The sequence below is a fragment of the Hippoglossus hippoglossus genome, chromosome 5, assembly GCF_009819705.1.
Source record: "Hippoglossus hippoglossus isolate fHipHip1 chromosome 5, fHipHip1.pri, whole genome shotgun sequence".
Lineage (NCBI taxonomy): Eukaryota > Metazoa > Chordata > Actinopteri > Pleuronectiformes > Pleuronectidae > Hippoglossus > Hippoglossus hippoglossus.
In genome coordinates this window covers 21472139-21492989 of record NC_047155.1, presented here as the reverse complement: position 1 = coordinate 21492989, position 20851 = coordinate 21472139, and the positions used below count along the sequence as shown (strand labels likewise).

At 41.8% G+C, this 20851-nt stretch overlaps 1 protein-coding gene across 8 annotated transcripts in view; it reads left to right on the top strand.

Annotated features, from left to right (window-relative positions):
* Positions 1–6810: 6810 nt before the first annotated feature.
* magi1b (membrane associated guanylate kinase, WW and PDZ domain containing 1b) overlaps positions 6811–20851 on the top strand; it is a 140423-nt gene continuing 126382 nt past the window's right edge. For 6 of the 8 annotated variants that reach the window (XM_034584765.1, XM_034584762.1, XM_034584764.1 and 3 more), the window contains exon 1: positions 6815–7663. In XM_034584765.1, coding sequence (XP_034440656.1) covers positions 7366–7663 — 298 coding nt within the window. In that variant the 5' untranslated portion in view covers positions 6815–7365. Of the gene's footprint in view, positions 7664–20851 lie in introns of all 8 variants that reach the window. The other 2 variants (XR_004613788.1, XM_034584768.1) reach the window with 2 other exon arrangements.

The window sequence follows — 20851 nt, the reverse complement described above, 5'->3', positions numbered from 1 at the left end:
CAAGTGGAGCTATCCTGCAAAAGTTTTTTCTCACGATTGTACTTGTACAACCGGTGTGACAATAAACACCTTGACACTTGAATCTGTCTGTGTAAATATACACCATTTCTCTGTTGTGCCATAATGCATCAAACATGATACCATAAAATGGTGTGCCTTTCGGCATTCAATAAATTTGGTTATCAAAATAAAATATTAGATATTAATATTTTATTATTAATATTAAATAATAGCTTTAATTGATTAAAGTTACCTCGGGGCACCACCCTTCAAAGGAAGGGAAAAGATAGCCAATAGCTTTGGTGTTGCACTGGCAGACACCTGGTAGTGTGGATTTGATCGTACACTAGCCTAACCAAACTATGGTGGATTAAACAGTTCACCAAACTTTTAATCACTAACTGATATGCAGGGCAGTAACAGTTAGGGGTTCTATAAATTTACAGGGCTGGAAGCACGCTGTGGCTCTTTCTCAGGTTCTCTTATCCAACTTGGGCTGTTATGCTTGGCAGTAACAGCCAGGTACAAGCTCTGTTACATAGGGCCGGTGGCACGCTATGTCTTAATTCTAAAGCACTTAACAGTTACAGAAAATTTCACAGCTTGACCAGTTAACATTGAATATGTGATATTCAAATGTTAACAGAAATTCTTAAAATTTCAACAACGAATATTCAACTGGAGTTATTAGCAACGATAGCAATCTTTTAGCGTAACACTATGAGGACCTAAAATGGTAGTTATGAATAATTAATTATTAATAAACATTTAATTTATGAATAAATTAAATTTCACCACAATGCACTTGTTTGTAAATACGGTTGAATGTCTACTCCGGTGGCAGACTAGTGGAATTGAATTCAAACCTTTGGCTTGACTGAAAATTCAAAATTCCACTTATTTCTAGCGTTTGCCGAAAATGAAAACAAATTAATATTGCATAATTATTAATTTTTTCAACTGTACTCTTCCTCACGCGGGGGGCACCATTTATGTTAGCCAAAAATGGAAGAGGAAAAAACAATTAATGTTGCATAATTATGAATTTTTTTGCCAACTGTACTCGGGTCCACCCAGGGACGCCATTAATGTTGGAAAAAATTATTAAAAATAAAAATTACTAATTAATGTTACATAATTATGAATTTTTGCCAACTGTACTCTGTCCACCCAGGGACGCCATTAATGTTGGAAAAAATTAATCAAAAATAAAAATTACTAATTAATATTACATAATTATGAATTTTTGCCAACTGTACTCTGTCCACCCAGGGACGCCATTAATGTTGGAGAAAATTATTAAAAATAAAAATTACTAATTAATATTACATAATTATGAATTTTTGCCAACTGTACTCTGTCCACCCAGGGACGCCATTAATGTTGTGCCATAATGCATCAAACGTGATACCATAAAATGGTGTGCCTTTCGGCATTCAATAAATTTGGTTATCAAAATAAAATATTAGATATTAATATTTTATTATTAATATTAAATAATAGCTTTAATTGATTAAAGTTACCTCGGGGCACCACCCTTCAAAGGAAGGGAAAAGATAGCCAATTTATTGATTAAGTCTCATAGATTAAGGTTCTAACTACAAATTTTGGAACTCTGATTAACAATTAAATTAATAACTATAACCAAAATTACCATATAGATAGTTAGCTAAGTTGAAAGATATGGGGTTCTTGACAGTGTAGAGGTTGGCGAAATTCACTTATGCAACATTAATAAAAAACATTTGTGAAAGAAAAACATTTATTATGAATATAATAAAGTATAAAAACACAAATTACTAACGGTCTAATTGCTAAACAAAGATAGGTATGTGTGTATACATGTGTGTGTGTCTGTGTGAGTCAGCGTGCTTTCAAGATGGTGGCTGGCCAAAGAGATAACACCCGTCCCCCACCTATTGGAATGTTTACGACCTGTAGAGCTAATGAGGTGAAGAGTTATGCGTGTGTGTGTGTGTGTGTGTGTGTGTGTGTGTGTGTGTGTGTGTGTGTGTGTGTGTGTGTGTGTGTGTGCCAAATTAGAGGAAGTTACTAGATTGGATGCAACGAAAGACTGTGAAGAGCATAACAGACTAACATTACTTTCTCAATAACTTGTACCCAAAATATCACAACACCACAAATCAAACTTATAAACCTCACACAGAATCGAATAAACAGTCTTGCTTAGCCTAGTATAATTATTAAGCCCAGTTGTGTTACCAGTCCGTGGAAAGGGGAAAAAGGAAGTTGCTGTGCAGTTCGCAGTTTTGTGTCGTCTTGCTGGTTTCGGTTGAGCGGTATAGCTCAGTTGCTGGCTGAAGTTTTCCTGCAGGACATCGCATCGCTGCTAGGACGTTGGTAGAGCTTGGAGGGCGAGGAGGTTTCCTTGCTGAGATGAGCTGGAAGCTGCACCTTTGTGCTCCTCTCGAAGAGTTGGATGGGAAGAGAAGATGTGAGCTGGAGAAGAGGCTCCACAGCCTTCCCTCCTGTGGAAGGATCGTAGGAAGAGGCAGGAGAGGCTCGACAGCCTTCTCTCCGTTGAGGGAGTTTAGAAAGAAGAGACACCCTTCTCCCCGTTGAGGGAGTTTAGAAAGAGAGACATCGAGAGCGAGAAGCTGGAGAACTTAGCTTATATTGGCCCGGTGACCTCACAGGTCATGGGGTCCAGAGTGACCAATGGGAGTTGAAACCTGTGTCCCTGGGGGGGGTTTCCACCCCTCTGTGTGAAGTTGATGCCCTCTGGGACATTGAGTTCCTTGCTCTGGTTTTGAATGGCCCCTGGGAGACGGAGTCCTGGAGGGACATGCTGCTTCCGGCTTTGATGGCACATGTAGGCCGAAGTGTGGTTTCACACAAAACCATGGCCCAACATCTCTGTGCGTGCAAATATCTGCTCTTATGACTGTGTACAAGAGAGTGAAATTGAGGACACGACAGTGAAATATAGCGAGGCAGCGAGAGCCAACAAGAAGACATTGACAAACACGGACTGATGGATGGGAGGAGAAGGAATAAGAAATTTTGGGGCCAGAAGCAGTTTGCTTGTGTCGATCTGATTTGGGTGACACTGTGTGACAGGAAGCTGGCAGAGGAGCTGGGTGACCTCCCTCCCCACTGCAGGTCACTATGGAAGTAACTGGCGCGTATATGCATTCAAACACACACAAATCAAACTCCCCCTTTCTTTACTCTTCACCATCCACCTTCATACCAGGCCTAAAGCAGTGGAATTCAGACTGGCATAACGCTGACCCCTTAATGCTGGGGCAGTGGTGGCCTAAAGGTCAGAGAAGGAGTCTCATGGTCACTGGTTCAATCCACAGATGAGCAGGATTAAATCTGGAGGTGAAAGGTGTAAAAACACTTCATTAACTCCCTTTGGCGCCATTGAGCAAGGCTCTTAACCCTATCTTCCCCCGTGAAGCTGCTCAGTGGCCAAAGCGTCCGACTGTGGTTGCTGTGTGCAGCATCCAGGTGTGTCTAACTTTATGAATGTGATAAAAGAGAAGTTTCCTTTCAGTGAAACTACCCCTGGATTTAATAAAAAACGTACATAGATCTTACATTAAGCACTAAATGGCACTAAGTAGATAATCAACTTGTGACTGTTGAGTCAGCAGCTGCAAAGTTCCTGGACTTCCTCATTGGTCCATCGGCCGTACATTTCCTTCAGGTCCATGATCAGAATTGTAAAATCCAAACTGTAAACAGCTTCAGAGTGAATTAAAATGCTGCAATAACTTTATCGATGATATAGCAAGATGATTAAGAGTTTGTATATGCTAAGGCTGTATTTGGGCACACTGGTGCTATACGTTAAATGTGAACAAATTAGATTTGAGGCTGATGAGAGTCTTTAAGTTAGTGTTCTGTCAAAATCCAATCTGGAATTACACTCAGGAGAGCGCATTCCTCTGCCGAGGCCCTTGCAGTCCCATTAAATTAAAACAAGCCTTCTAGGTTAAGGAACATTGCATTTCTCAGCTATACACTGGTGGTAGTTAAAGGTTTCTAGTCCAATTTGTTACCATACTGTGACTGAAAAAAGCCTACACCCCTAATGAAACCACATAAATATCCACTAGATCCAGATTTTTGTTGGATCTACTTGAAATTGCACACACTCAACACTATCAACCCCCTGAATATGTGTGATTTAAAAAAAATCTAGATTACACAGTTCTCTGAGAAGTCAAGAAAAAATGTTAAAGAAAGGCCCACAATGTTATCGCAAAATCCTGAATCCGCTCCCTGATCAGGATCTGCAACTAAATTGAATGAGTTCTTTCCTGACACATATCATATCCTTCCACCAAAATTGTTGATCATTCGTCCAGTAGTTTTTGCGTAATCCTGCTAACAAACCAACAAACCAACAAACAAACAAATGCAGATGAAAACATAACTTCCCTGGCAGCTATCTGATTTTTATAAGTGAAGTCAAGGGATCCAGTCAAGTATAAGTCAAGGGATGATCAAAGTTTAAATTCTTCCTGATGGGAACATGAATGTCTGCCCAAAAATTCATGGCGATCCATCTAACAGTTGTCGCGACTACCATCCTGAGAGCTGTGCCAAAAACAAGAAGAAGCAAGTCCATCCTCCTCCTTCACTAGGTTGTTTTAACCTTCATCAGAGGGTTCACATCACTTAAGAAAAACTCCCACAGGAAAAAAAGCAGCTATTTTCTTTCTTGTACTATGTAACAGCTTACCTCAAGTTAATGTATTTTTCATACGACAGACAGAAGTGCAGAGTTAGTGCTGCTTAGTTTTAATGGCGCTCTGCAGATGAATGAGTATATCTATGATTTATGAGGCTTTTGTCTTGTGCTAAGTACTTTTCTGTATCAATGTTTATTGTTCATCACTTGCCTGCGAGGACAAGTTCCCGCAGAGGAAACTGCACTGCGGTGAATAAATATTAACCATGCATTTCATGTATGAGCAGCTGATAACGGACAGAGATAAGGGAAAGTTGTGAGGTTTCATCTTAAAAGCTCACTTACTATTTCCGGTCCCATCCAGGCCAATGTTTTTTTTTCTCCCATGGGACCAAGAGTACTTTCGCTTCTGTTATTTTTAGGTTGGGAAAAGCTCATCTGCAGTTATAATTGAGAGACTCATGTGATGAAGCTGTGTATTTATCTCCTCTGTAATAGCTGATGCATACAGTAGCTGTCCATCTATAGCATTGTGTTGTTTTTGTTGTGATGCTTTCATTTATCTTGGACATTAGAAATGCTTCACAGTCACGGCCTTTGCTCTTTCTCCTCTTATTCTGTTTGTGACTAACCCATCATCTCCTCCCTCCATCACTCGAAGAGTAGAAAAAGCAAGAATGGATTTAATATATTGATTAGCACACACTTGGGAATGTCCGGACAGTGAGGGGAGGTCCCCCCCCACCCACACACACATGGAAACATGGTGTGCCTCCTGTCTAACCTGAAATGCAGGAATCCAAACAGACACGTTCACATCAAGGTGTAACCACACACTGACTGTATGTCATTACCAAATTACCATTTCCCTCTGAATCATCATATCAAGCGTGTTAAATAAATAATTCAATGTCTTTGAGTATCGGCTCAAAGCCTCAGAATAAAATCTCCACATAGAAAAAAAAAAAAGTGCAATAGGAACATCTGACGAATCACTATAGAGATTTTATAGTTAATGATTTAATTTGAATAACATCTTTATTTCACTTCAAAAGCTATAATAGATAGAAATAAACACAAGAACTCTCATTTAAACCACTGTATAGTAGAGGGTTCACCCAGGTTTGCCCTCACTGCTCTGAGGAGTACGCATGCGTGCGAGGTAGCATTGCTGCCTTCACGTGCTCTTTGTAGGCTCCGTTTTCCAAACTCCAAATTGAAAAAAATTCTCAGTGTCCCAACTCAAGATGCTATTGGTGAATTCTAACAGTGTAAACGACTTACATTCATACACAATGCATATATTAATTTAAATATTTAGAAGTCACTGTACAAAAAGAAGAAACAGCTGCAATGCCAAGTAGATCAATTTACACATTTTAATACACCAGATCCAGATTTTAATAAGCATCGCCAGAAAATTGCACATACTCATAAATTTCAGTCCCCCAAACATGTCTGAATTTTTTTTCACCATGATTCTGATTTAATTCTCTGAGAAACAAAGTAAAACGTTGAAAAACTTTCCTAATGTCAAAAAAAGAGAAAAAGACATCCTGGACTTGCCTAATCTGTATCTGCACCAAAAGTTTAATTGGTTCTTCCCTGAACCATACAGTAAGTGAAATTCCAATAAAACACAAACAAACACAAACAAACAAACGCAGATGAAGACAGAACCTCCTTTTCAGACCTTTTTTTGTAAGTGAAAGGGATCCTCAAAGTCCTAATTCATCCTGATGGGAACATGTGTCTGCACCACATTTCCTGGTGACGGTTGTTCATTAAAATGGACAGACAGACTTCACTAAAAGTAATTGTTAGCACTTAAGATAAATACATGTAATTCAATGCATAAATTGCTTACTTGTCCCGGTCTAATAACACCTATGTTGGCATTTAAAAAAAAGTTATAGGCCGTAATAAATTTAACATTTAAAAAGGAAAGGTATCTGCTGCAAAATTTAATGCGACACATCTACACATTACACTCTAAACTATTAAGTGAAGATGTCACAGATGTTTTACCAATACTTCTATGTCCAGCCGCTTTGCAGATGGGCAATTCATGTCCCTACAGCTGGATCTCAATTTGTCCGACAGCTCTTGAAAGCACCACGAACAGCAACACATTTGCAGCGCCTCGACAGAAACTGAAGAGAAGAGGAGAAGAGGAGCAGAGGGGAGGAAGAGTGTGAATGATCTGAACTCCGAGGAGCTTCATACCTGCTCACAGAGGAGCTGACAGCTGCACGCGAGCTCAGCTGCTCCTCACACACGGGAGAAGAGACCGAGGAGCCGCTGTGAAGTGGAGGAGAAGAAACTTCCAGCGTTTAAAGTCACTTCAGAGGAGAGAGAGAGAGAGAGAGTCAGGGGAGCGGAGTGAGACGGTGGCAGATGTAAGATGACATCGATGAAGGAGGATTAAATCTCGGGTTTGTCGGTGTAAAAATGAAACTTGTGTCGCCACAGTGAAGAGTGTCTCCGGTGCGGAGGGGGATGGCTTGATTGGTGTGCCCGGCAGAGAGCGGCGGGACGGTGCTCATGTTCCTGCGGCGCACGGAACAAAGTTTGCTGCGCTTCTCCCGGACACGGTTCGACTTTCTTTGACACGCCGCTGCTGTGACCGCTCCTCGCCCCCCTCGGCGGTGGGGTCCCCCCCGGCTCTGGCTCTGGTGTCGGGACCGCAGCTGTCCACGATGTCCAAACCCGCGCTGAAGAAAACCCACTGGACCTCCAGGGTGACCGAGAGCTCCTTGTCCAAAGATGCCCGCGGCGAGCTGAACGTGCCGCTGCGAGGCGGCGCGGAGAACGGGGAGTTCGCCCACATCGGCCCGGTGAACCAGGACATGGTGTTTTACAAAAGTGGGAAATTAAACGAAGGGGAACTGCTGCTGGAGGTGGAGAACCTCTCCATCTCGGGATTACCCCTGTACGACGTGCAGACACTGATTAACAACTGCAAAGGTCCCGTCAGGTTGAAAAGTGTGAGACAAGGTAAGAGGACTGGACGCGGGACTCCGTCTGATATTTAGCCATTTTAATGTTTCCCGCCTTACTGAAAAGTGACAAGGTATTCAACTTTTGTGTCAAGCCTCTTAATACAACAGAAGGAAATGTTAATTAAATTCGGCATGCTGAGTTGTACAGTTCACCTTAAAGAAGTGTCAAGACAGCCACTTTGAAATGGTTACTCCTTCCACGGGGGAGTCCTGTGGGTTAGAAGTTGGTGGAGATAAGTTTTGCCAGGTGAAGAGTGGTTGATAAAACCCCGTGTGTGTGTGTGTGTGTGTGTGTGTGTGTGTGTGTGTGTGTGTGTGTGTACTTTAAATAGACATATTTCTGAATGGCTCTTGGCTCTTTCAGCTGTGGTTTTTCTCCCCAGAGAAAATGTCACCAGTCAGGTCCAGGGACACGTAAACAACACAGGCTCACTCACACATTGTTTATTCAGCTTTCCCCTTTTTGTTCTGTCGCCTTATCAAACCTGGGAAATGACCAACATGTTTATAAACCACATCCAGATAATGTGTCGGCCGCTGACATTTATCTTTAGAGCAACAGTCAACAACTGAAATATCCAAACCGCACAGGTCTCACTGCTCTGAGTAGTATAAGTCATTCTACTTCAGGCATTCTTTGACTCCATGTTGAAGGAATACCAGGTGATACAAGTAAACCAGACACATGAAATAGATAAGTGATCATTTAGTGGCATTAAACCCAGATATCAACCAGTAAACACAACAAAATGTGGCTTTGTTTGGGCCTTTTGTTCAGCTTTATCTGTCAGGACTGTACTCCATCTGTCAACTCCTCAAACAGGCTGGACTGAACGTGTCTGACACCAAACAGTAGTGGGAATATCAGGTACCCAGCAGAGACACTAACATCAGGCTTGTGCACGGCCGCTCTGGCTCGCTCACGGTCAGCTTGACTCAGCAAGCAGGGCCTGGTGGTTTGACACTGAGCCACTGTGACAGGCTCCCAGCGTGGTAAAGCAGACTGCTGAGGGGATGCTCGCAGCCAGCCTGCGCCTCACACTCAACTTCCTGTAGAGACAGACAAAAGAGCAGCAGCTCTTCAAGGACAGGCCCACATATTTATAACCTGCTAGTGTCTGGAGCTGTATGGACCAGGCCTGCTTAAAGAGACACCAATTGTGTACAAGTTAACATCAGAGTACATTAATTTCTGGCAAGTGTTATGATTAGAAAGTTGTTTAGTCTTAATCTGCAGATGAAATTCTATGCAACCACGTTATGTTTGCCGCCACTGTTCTCCCAGATGTGAAGGAGTAGGAAAATAAATCTTATAATAATTCTAATTAATCATTTTTAGACAGCACTGATTAGTTCTTATTTCTTGATTGAAGGTTTGTTAATCAGTCAAATCACCTGCTGTAGTCATTGTTTGGAGTACAATCCTACTGAATTTAGGTTCTTAATTTTAAATTTTATTAATTCAATCTTAAATTTTAATAAAATTTAGTTCTCTTATTTATATATATATATATATATATATATATATAAATTGAAATTTAGCATGTAGCAACTTCATTGTAATGCAGTGTGAAATATTTCATATATTTAACATTCCTAATTAAGCATGAGCACAGGAGGCAGTGCTAATTGGCTAACTGGATCCTCAGAAGTTGTACGTAGTTGGATGTGCTCAGGTTGACCATCGGTGAGGGTCCGGTCACGTGAATGTATCAGTGGTGAACCTTCGCATCCCGTTCACTTCCAATCTGTTCGAGCGAGGAGGCGAAAAAACGTACATGCCCAGTGCGCGTGAATGGTCATGTGATGTGCATTTTCAGGCATGTTAGTATAGACAGTTTGTTTTCGTTTTAACGCGCTGTATTCAAACCAAACTGAAATAGGGTGCATGTAACCTCAGTTGACCTCTTTCCACAACAGACATGCTGACTTACATCATAGGAAAAGCACTGGTGTTGATGATAATACAGATAAGTACGGCTCTGATCTGTGAGACGGGGAACCTGCATGCATTTATTTTATTTTATTTCATTTCATTATCTGCACCCGTGCATTTTGAAATGTCACAGTGGGATGTGTACACACATCCACACCTTCCGGAGAAGAGGTCTGATCAGGGAAAACACAATGTGGAGGAATTATGAGCTCTTTAAAAACATTGTTACCTTAATATTTCAGTAATATTTGAGTTTGATTGTCACATGTCCTTGTTTCTAGGATATTCTAAATTGTGAGCGTTGTAGGTAGCTCACATTCTCACATTCAGTAACTGCGGGGGAAGTGTTTTCTGATCAAACTCTTGCTACAGGTGAAAAAAAACAGCAGTAAAAATATCACAGTGTCAAATGTCACAGTCGCACATGTGTTTTTGCCAGTGCTGGATTCAGAGACCTTTTCTGGAATCTTATTGTGAAGCATGTAAACAAGAAAGTGTTTGGTCATTTTATTAAACGCTCTCTTTCTGAGGAAACATCTTTTGTGGATTTAGAATTTTTAAATTCAGTTTACGTATCATCATCCTGAGTTGACTGTGAACCATGCCAATCTGTCTGCAGTCTGTAATGACTTTAAACAATTGGAGGAAACTCCCACTTTCAGCCAATCACAAGTCTCATGGCTCCCAGCCCGTCTTTTTTTTTTTTCAGGACCTATCTGGGGATGTCGGGTGTCAGAGTCATACACCATCACATGATCAGATTCCATTTCAAGCTTTTAATAATTCACGCTGTCTGGGAATTTCCTTTTCCCTGATCAGCCTTAATTGGAAAAATATGCTTGGCAACGAGGGCCATCTGTAAAATCTAAAGTGACCTAATTTTACCCAGGGCGTGTGTTCGTTTTTTCTCACTTTAATCAAGTGAGATGTGTGGAGAGGTGCTGCTGGGACGTCTTGGCCCGCTGATGCTCGAGAGGCCTCCGCTGCTGTTGACTGCCATCAGCATGAGGAGACGTGTTGAAAAGTGTTAGGTCGAGACCTTCAGCACTCTATTCAGCCCTGTTAGCAGAGGAGCACCTCCACACTGAGTTGATAAGAGGCTGTAACCCGCGCTACTGGAGAGATTGTGACATTTGCATAGGGTATCGGTGGAAGGACACACACACACAAACACACACTTGTATTTACATGGCAGAACACACACCCTTAACCCAAGACCCGTGGAGTCTGCTTCACTGTGTATTGATTGTTCTGAAGCTCTGGGAAAATAGATAGATTATGTAATTTAGGACTATTACATACAAACACAGACATTCCCTCTCTCTCCTCACCCATTACAACAACTGTCTGAATGCAGTTTAATGTTAAACACATTTAGCAATCAGGCTGATCAATGTATGCATAGCTACTTTCAGACATGCAATGAACTCCGCAATTGAGTGGGCAAATTGATGATGTTTCTAACATTTGAATAGAAGACACCGACTATGTCAACTTGGAAATACGAGATTCAAGCGCTTTCGGTGATAGGGGTCAACGCCAGTGTCGATGTGCTGTAAACAAAAACATGTTATCCCCGCAGTGAAATCTATGTGCCATGTCCTGCTTCCTGCATGGTGCGCCACCCCTCACCTGAACGCTCCATTTCTGTGTTGTTGTGAAAGCGTCTGACTGGAGAATCTATTGCTGCGTTCTTCAAACTCTTAAGAAAGTCCGGACCTCAATGTTTGGAGATTTTCCTGAGTTCAAGTCTGAAAGCAGTTAATCTAACATCATATGAGTGATATGCTATAATGACATAGACAGTATGCTGTGTTTGCAAACAGAAATTCCCCCTATGATAAGACCCGTCAATGTGGTAAACCCCTGGAACTTCTTTATGGATAATCTTCATAAGAAGATGACCTACTGCTCCATATATGGGAAACGGTCGCCGGCTAACACCGTGGATAACACGTGCTTAGCGCAAACAAACACACAATCACAGCAGAGAGGTTTCAGATTGAGATCAGATTAGTGTCATGCTCTCGCTCCAGTCTCACTACACATGTTGGGTGTGTTAATGATCGGGGAAATTTCTATGCTATTTTCTGTGTGACTGTGCGTGTTTATGTACAGTGTATTTTCCATCAGGGGGGAAAGATGGTGACTGTTATGTTCTAAGCTCAAGAGTGGAATTGTAATTACGTTTAAGGTGTATGGCTGGGTTTGTATGTTTGTGTTGGACATGTCAGGGTAGGGAGTGTAACCAGGGACGATCAGCACAATCAGTGTAACATAAATGTGTGTGTATATGAAAGTGTGTTATCTGGATATGAAAAATTGCACAGTGGCCGAGAGAGTTCATGGGTTTCCCCCAGGCAGGAGGTATGCTGTGTGGGAGCGGCCTCAGTCAACAGGATTTGCTGCATGTGACACACACACACACACACACACACACACACACACACACACACACACACACACACACACACACACACACACACACACACACACAGACACAGAGAAGAAATTTGAATCCTCTTCGCATAAAAAAACGACCGCCGCTCTCTCCCAGTCCAATCAGGAAGTGGAGTGCTACAGCTTCGTTGGAGTTTATTTCTTTCTCGGCTGCATTATGTTATAGAGCGGGTGTGATGATGAATGAGGCCTCGTTTGCTATAAATTTCTGGCAGTAGAAAATATTCTCTCTTTCATATGGTGGCGCGTCTTGCTAACTAGGGCCCTCCCTGCTCAAATTTACAACAGCGTGTTACTGCATTAACTCCAGGCTATGGAGGAGTGTGTATGTGTGTCTCTGGCAGAGATTGCATATGGAAGTGTTTATTTCCTCTCTTTCAACAGGAAGTTGGACACCCCTCCTTTGCGGCAACCATTCTTCCACCTTTGTATTCTCTGACAGCGGTGGAACGACTTCACTTCCTCCCTTAAAGCCTGCTTTGGGAAAGATCTCTGGCTTCAATTTCAGGCCGCATGTTTATATCTATGACATTGTGTGTGTGTTTGTGTGTGTGTGACTGTGCGTGTGTGTGTTTGTGAGCGAGAAAGTGGGAGAGATAGTAGACCACATGTGTACGGTATAAGCTACTTTGAGCTGAATTTGTGTTTATGGCTGTCGGTGCTCAGCTTTAGCGCTGCCTTTAAATACACTGGAGGGACACTCAGTTACCAGCTAAATAGACCATGAAATGCTGTCTCACTAATGCAGCACTTTTTGTAATCGCACTTAAGAGGTACGTATGCACATGTGCGCAGTCTTTTCCTCTTGTTTGCTAAAGAATACTCTTTCTTTTCCTAATTAGCTTAAGAGTAGTCGCTTGTATTGAGTGTGAATGGGAATTGGTCACACTTGGCACTTGCAGTTACACACACTGTCAGAGCAGGAGAAAGGCCGACTTATTTACGATGGTGAGGTTAGTTTAGGCGGGGGGAGGCAAGCAGGCAGTTTCCTTTGAAGACCTCTTATCCAGTGTCCTCAAATAGTGTATGTGCACATAAGAGGAGTAGTTGTGTATTTCCATGGAAATGCATCAAGATTTGGACAATATTTAGACAAAAGTTCCTGAAGAATGTCCTAATTACCAACATCAGTTTTTTGCTTTCAGACATGCACTGAATTCTAAACATTCTAGGGAAATTGTCTGGAGGCAGTGAAAGACGTAACTTGGAAAGACAACAAGATTGAAGAGCTTCCAGTGTTATTGTGCTGTAAACAAAAACACAGGATTTCTACAGTAGAATTTATACGTCATGTCCTACCTCCCGCATGCCTTACCCAGTCGCCACCCATCAACCTGAATGTTCTGGACATTTTCCTGTTGTTGTGAATGCATCTGATTGTCCCAATCAATTACATTCTTCATATATAAAAGGCAAACTCTGGAAAATGTCCGGACCTAATTTTCTCTAGTCTTTCTCGAGTTCATGTCTGAAAACAGCTTTAGATAAAGATGACACTATGCCTAAACTGGAAGTCAAAGCATTCGAATAGGCAGCTGTTGCAGCCGATACCAAGGAAGTAGGTGAAGAGATCATTCACAAATTTTCCCTCGAGACATTTTCAATACATTTCTGAACCTGTCCTGGGGTTGTCTGTCAACACTCTTTTCTCAGTGGTCAGTTCTTGAGGATTGGTATCATGGAGTCATTTAACCACGCTGTGCCTTTTTCTCCCCATCTGTCATACGATGAAGTGATTGGTCCCTTGTGCGTGTCGGAATACTCAGTGAAATTAAAGCCTGGAGCTTAATATGAATCTTCGTTGGTTCAGTACCAAAAGTAACTGTTAACCTAGCCATAGTGTTGGATGAGCTGACAAATCCGTTCACATGTCCTTCTGACTACCTGGTTAGCATAATCCCCCTGCTGGGAGTTACAGCAATTCTCATGGTGAAATTTAGCCTCCAACCTCAGAACAGGTGAACGTCTAAATCAAAGGCTTTTCTTAGCATTAAAATCCTGAAAATATGCAAGTTGATTTAGCTGTTTAAAGAGTAACTTAATGTCGAATCTGCTTTTTTGAGGTAGTACATATTGTGTTGACACACAAGGTTTCCTAGTGCTGTTCAAATATGTTCACTTCATTACATAGATTATATAAAGATGGTCAATATCTCTCCACATTTGGAGCCAGAGTCTGTGCAGTAGTGATCGGGGATGGAGCCGGGGTAACATGTAATTCACTTATATCTTGACTTGTCCCATCCACTAACATGAAGGAGGCAGGGTTTGGAATTATACTGTAGCCAACCACCAGATGGTGATTGAAGCACTTTTGGGAAGCCATAATGTCTCAGTTCTGTTCTTTAAAACAATCAAACAATCTAAAGTGTAACACTCCTTAGTACACAACACCCCTCATCATCCTCACCTAGTCACAATTACTACATCTCCTAACTACTACTCATAGACTATTCATTTACTCTGTTGATCAGTGCTATGGTGTTTTAGGGCAACCGCTCGTCCACATCCGCTTCTCTGTCTAGGGATGCACCAATCCAACATTTTCTCTCCTGATATTGATTGCTGAACCTCATATTACGGTCTGATATAAACATTCTTTTCCCTAGTTTTAGTATCGGTACACCTCACTGTGGGAACTCATTTGAATCATTTTTTATGTAAGGCAACATCAGGTATTGCTGAGGCACTAAAAACACAGTCGTCAGCAGCCTGTTCCGACTGAATAAATGAAACAGCGGAATCCACTGAATCTTTTAATGACGTTGACAAATGAACTGTATTTAATGTGGATCAGTCACATTGTCGCCAGTAACCATATCTGCTTATAACAGTCAGTATCAGGGCTTGTACCGATCAGACCTTTCGCATCAGTGGCATCCCTGATCCTGTCATGACTAATTGTCTCTGCTAAAGCCTTGCTAAGCTAAGCCAGGAGCTAAATGGGTTCTGAACCACCAGGTATAAACTTTGTGGTCTGAATTCACTGCTTTTAATGTCTGCAAGTTTAAAAAAGGCTGTCAGATTTCCAGTTATTGGTTGAAATGGACGTTAAATGGAGGCTTACTTATAATATAGCTATGGTGCAATGATTTCTGAATAGAATATGTCAGTGTAGATTGGTAAGGGTAGAAAGGAGGACACTGGAGCAACAATCTGACAGATGTCAGGAGGCTGTGAAGTTTGCGAGTTGGGTTTTGAGAGCATTTTTCACATTTGTGAAAGGGGTGTGTACAAGCCAAAACACTGTTTTGCTCTTAAAGCTTTTAGCACCAAAAGGTTTTCCAGCTTTCGAGCGTTACACCTGTTGTTTATCCAGTGGTAAACGCTGCAAGTTTGAAGTAAATGAGTAGTGAAACCTGCACTCATATCCCAAGTAGCTGTTGCTTTACAGTGCCTCTGCCCGCCTCCCTGTGTGGAGTCCTTACACTGTTTTAACATGGGCGGCTCTGTGCTTTGTACCGTGTGAAGTTAGGAATGCCTGCAGATAACAGAGGGGTGTGTGTGTGTGTGTGTGTGTGTGTGTGTGTGTGTGTGTGTGTGTGTGTGTGTGTGTGTGCGTGTGCGTGCGTGTGTGTGCGCGCGCATGTGTGCATGCATGTGTGCCAGTGTGCGTGCCAGACGGGCTGACGTGGCCAAGTCTTTCTGTCAGCTCGGCTGCTGTTAAACTCAGATGAGATGTGGTTATGTCTGCAGGGGGCACAACTAGGAAAGAAAAATTATGGGATTGGTCGTGGCTGTGGGCATTATTAATACGATGGAGACTAGACGCAGTAGCAAGTGGATGTGCACAGGGAAAAAGCTGCCAGTCTCTTGAAAAGTTGAAGTCTTTATAAGTTGTGTTTGAATCAGCAGGGACTGTACTTCGGCACAAAGTAATTAAGTGCTTGTGCATTTTTAACTCAAGCTCATTGTTTCTGTTATATTACTTTGCTGCATTATGACTTATTGTGGTGCAAGTTTGTACAAAGGCACTTAGAAGCTTATATGGACTTAGTTTGTCGTCGTCGGCTTGTTATCTTTCTAGTTGTGGTTCCATCCAGATAATCTATACTTTATCTCTCAGGCTCTTTGATATATAAAGCCCCGGTTCCGCAGTCTGCCCCTTCTTTTCTTTACCTTTAATTACGTTCTGGTTGAGACCTACAGTTGTAGTAGTATCTGCAGGTTTAGAAAAACAGTCTAGCCCTGATTAAGAGGATTTAGAGACAGTCTGTCTGTTTTTCCGTGGCAGTAAGACACACACCACATAGCCACACAAACGCATGCACGCTCACAAGTCCCAAACTCCCGGGGTCTTCCTGCAGTGACAATTATGCGGCGCACAACAATGCCTTGCTGAGCCACGCTTGCCTTATTCCTCCTCCTCAGCTTTCCTCGCCCTATTCATCTTGTCTGCTCTCTTTATCTCTCGCCACTCAAGTCTTCATCTATTCTCTCCACACTCATTGTGGTCTGAATATGGGAGGAATTGTGGCGACTCGTATTAAGGGGCAGCCTGTTCCGACGGAGTCCCCCACCCTGTTCTCTTTCCTGCTTAAGTCTCCTTATGAAAAGAATGGTCCAGCGGGTCACTTCACAGCAGTTATGGATGTCGGTGTGTGGCCAAGCATTGAAAATGGCTTTATGTGGATGGTAGTCACTGTGATGGAGAGCATAAGGGATTATGGGTAAAATTAAATATATAACTGAGGGATATAAGGAAGACAGATAAAGGAGTTTCAGTGTGTCTGGTTCAGAAATGTTCACTGATGTGTGGGTGTCGCTTGGTGGCGCCAGCAGCGTCTCATATCCTGTGACTGACGATTTTTGTTGGGTAAAAATCAGTTGACTGTGGCCCATTTTATTAGCAATAGCCAGCTAGCTAATTAAGCTCATGTGAGCAGCATGACTTGGTTGAAACCCCGGCCTCAGGCTAATTTTTTAGTGTTTAATTTTAAAACAAGATCCCTGTTGAAAGTTCTGAAATTTTTGGATATCAAAGAAAAACTAGCCAATGTGAAAATTATAATCCAATTTTCAAGAATGAGTTTGGCTTAAGTTGTTTAAACTTCCCAAAATCAACGAAGCTGCTACTGTACCCTACTCTAGGATACAGTAGCATTCAGGACAAGCAACCCCAGAGTTAAGAAGTGCTACACATTGGATGTGTTATTGTGAGGAACATTTTCTTAACACAATATGAAACTCTACAATAGAGTGGTATAAAATGCTTCTTGACCTCAGAAGTAACAATGGGATAGGTTACTGCTGTGGTAAGCTACTTAGCTGGATATGTAACGTTGACAGTTAATGCTCAAGCAGACAAAACACAGAATTTCTGTTTTGTGGAATGCAAAAAGACACCACCCTTTAAAGTCCTCAGAGAATCCTAGTTTCTACAGTATCTATTGTTTCCATGCACACTGCTGCAACATGTGGAGAAATCCAAAGCTTGACAAGACTGACGTGCCTAGTTACTGCTAAACATTTTTTGGACCATCACTTTTAAGGAAGACAACGTATTTAGTAAGTGGATACTCACAGGTATCAGGCCCTGATGGGACCCAACAGGACTCAGCGGTCTGGTCAGAATTGGACATAAATTGTAAAATATTGTTCTGGTTCGTATCAGGTTTGGTCAGGTGACCCAACAATTGGCCACAAACATTTGACATTAGTGTGATAAAATAATCTAACTATAGCCCAAATATAACAATGCCTGACACTTACAAGATGCCCTGTCCACCGATGGCAGTTTGGGGTTGGGTTTTGATGTAAAACACAGAAAGACTGTTTGGTTCAGGTCAAAGTACGTGAAGTATGTGGCCCTAGCTGCACCAGAGTGTAATGGACAATAGTTTGGTAAATTACTCTGACAAAAGTAACATGGCAAAAGAAGTCTGTAAAATCCAAATTATTTAAAGGGGACATAGCATGCCCATTTTACCACAAGTTGATATGGTTCCTTGGGGTCTTAATGAAATGTCTGTAACATACTTTGGTCAAAATACCACAAGGATCATTTAAAACAGCACCCTTTTTACCCTGTATAAAACAGCCCTCCACAGAGTGACCTGTTTTGAGTGCCTGTTCCTTTAAATGCTAATGAGCCAGCTCCCCCCTCCCCCCTCATGATTTTAAACGATATAAATTACATATTTTATATGATATAAATTATCAAATATGCATCCCATACTTTGTATTCCCCTTCTGTTGTCCTGGAGTTTTAATTTTCCCAATCACATAATTAAATGTCCCCCTCTGCCCATCCACTACAAGCACACAAGCAGACAGACAGAGAGAGAAAGAGAGGGGTGGGGGTGGGGGGGGGCTATGAAGACCATCATTTACCCCCCGAACCCCGACATTCAACGGGTACAACAACAAGCGGAGGGCCAAGACCATGTAGGGAGACTTCCAGTGCCTTGTTACGACACAAAACCCAGGAAGCTCAATCGAAGAGGATACTGTTTTTTACTGGATAGGTGTTTTTTTCCCAGAGTTTTTGGGTTGGTAGACATGCCAGATACCCACATTAACGTGTAGAAGCACTAACAAAGTGGAATTTGCATGCTATGTCCCCTTTAACATTTGTCTTTTCTGGCTTGAGCACATTTAAAAAGGCCCCTGCAGTTTTCCCATCTGGAAATATCAGCCTGTGTGATGGTGACCAACATTTAAGCAGTCTTGATTGAAAAAGCACGCGTCCTGTGGTTAGCTGGAAGCCTTCATGGTACCAAATGGTCGTAGTAATCTCTTATATTGGCATGGGAGATATGATTGTGTCGTCAGCTTCACAGGTGGCTTCCCAGTGCTAATAGATGTTCAGTAATGACTGGATAGCAGCTAAGGGCCAAGTGTGTAACAGCGATTACAACTATTTGATATCTGCGCTACACTGCACTGAGAGGCCCTGTGTGTCGACTGTGCATCAGCTGTTGTTGTGTCCCCTAAAGCTGGACACTCACTGTATGACTCAATCACCACTTGCACCACTTACGTTAAACCTCCAATGTTTCCAGTACTTTAATGCATCTTTATCTTAGTGGAAAAGTAGGGGCAGTTTCCGGTTTTGCTGGTTCTGTCCATAGAACTTGGGCTTACATAGAAACATGGTGGGCTCTGTCGAAGAGGATACTACTTCTATAGATACTAAAACCAAAGAAAGAACATGACTCTTAATCGTAGGGGATTATACACTAATGTAATAAACTGCCATTTCAGCCAATAAAATAGTCCAGTGAGTGTTTTTGCAGTCTTGATTATATCAAACTAAAGGGGCAAAGAACAGAAGATAGAAGTAGATCTCATAATATATCAACACCTGTTAAATGACAGTTAATGTGAGCTAAACAAGACGATGTTTTGCCCTGATGGGACCCAACAGGACTCAGCGGTCTGGTCAGAATTGGACATAAATTGTAAAATATTGTTCTGGTTCGTTCATATTGTTCATATTGTCAGTGGCTTCACACAGCTCTGGGACTGGTTGGCTGCTTTGACTGCCGTTGCAGCACCAAGCACCATGGCTGTGCAAAAGTTGCGCCGTCCCAGTGTATGCGTTTGTGCATCTGATAATATACCATAAAGGTCAGTTTGCAAATGAGCCCTTTAAGGTCAGTACACATACAACAGATGGACTTTTTTCACAGGCTATACATCATCATCATTTACTGTACGGGTTCATTAAACCAGTACAGTGAGTATAAATCGACGGCTCACTGATAGAATTTTAATTAGAGACGCAATGACTAATTAGCAAAGACAGAAAAAGGCTTGAGTCTTAATTAAGAGGTCACTGGTGTCCGACTTTCCTCTGCTGGCATCAGTCACAGATGTTAACGTCTCGTGTGTTGAAGCAACTGTGTCTGTTGATGTGACAACCCTGCCACTTTCGATATTGATGGTTTGTTCAGTTACAGTGACACAATAGTTATGCTGCTGAAAATGTTATCTGAGCCGACAGTTTGCCTGAACTTTAAGGATGATATAATTGCAATTTACTCTTTATGTAAATGTTCACACCTCGACTTCACATTTTGACAAGATTATGATAATCCTCTTCTCTCGCTCTCTCTCTTTTTAACCACACGGCCATCATGTGCCTTCCGTTAATGAATTTGACATTGAGTTAAATCCACTTTGGTTGTTCACTCACGTCAACAACAGTGGCTATAAAATGGATTAATTGAAGCATTCTGAAAGCTACACTTACATAAGAACATGTAATTTGAGTTGGAGTCCACTTCGAGAACTGCTACTGTTGTATATGATGTACAGGTCTGCCAATTTGTGCAACACCAGGTTGTATATATACACAGACTATCTGTCCAGGGTGAGGTTGTCCTGTCATAACACTGCAGCTATAAAAATGCGGTGACCTAACTATTTCACAATCTGCTGAAAGGAGAGAGGCTTAATGAAGCTTATCTGTTTTTCTGTTAATCAATCACATTTTAATCTTTTGTGGTTTCTCAATAAGGGATGATAGTTGTCAACAGAAATACCAGTCGTTTGAACAAATTATTCATATTTTACTAACTTAAAATGCTGTTTAACCTGCCACGAGGCTGGCAGACGTCAAACCTGCATGCTATTGTCTGGATGTTGTAAACAAGCATGTTGCAAGTGTATTACGACCATAGACTGTACATAAAGATGGAGGTCGTTGTACAAAATTGAAGACAAATCGAGTCTGTGCATGATCTCAGAGTGGTCAGCTAATGGACCCGCTCAACTAATCACGAGTCAGTGTCGGTTGTCAATCATGTTGTTTCACCCCATATTATATATTTTAGAAACATT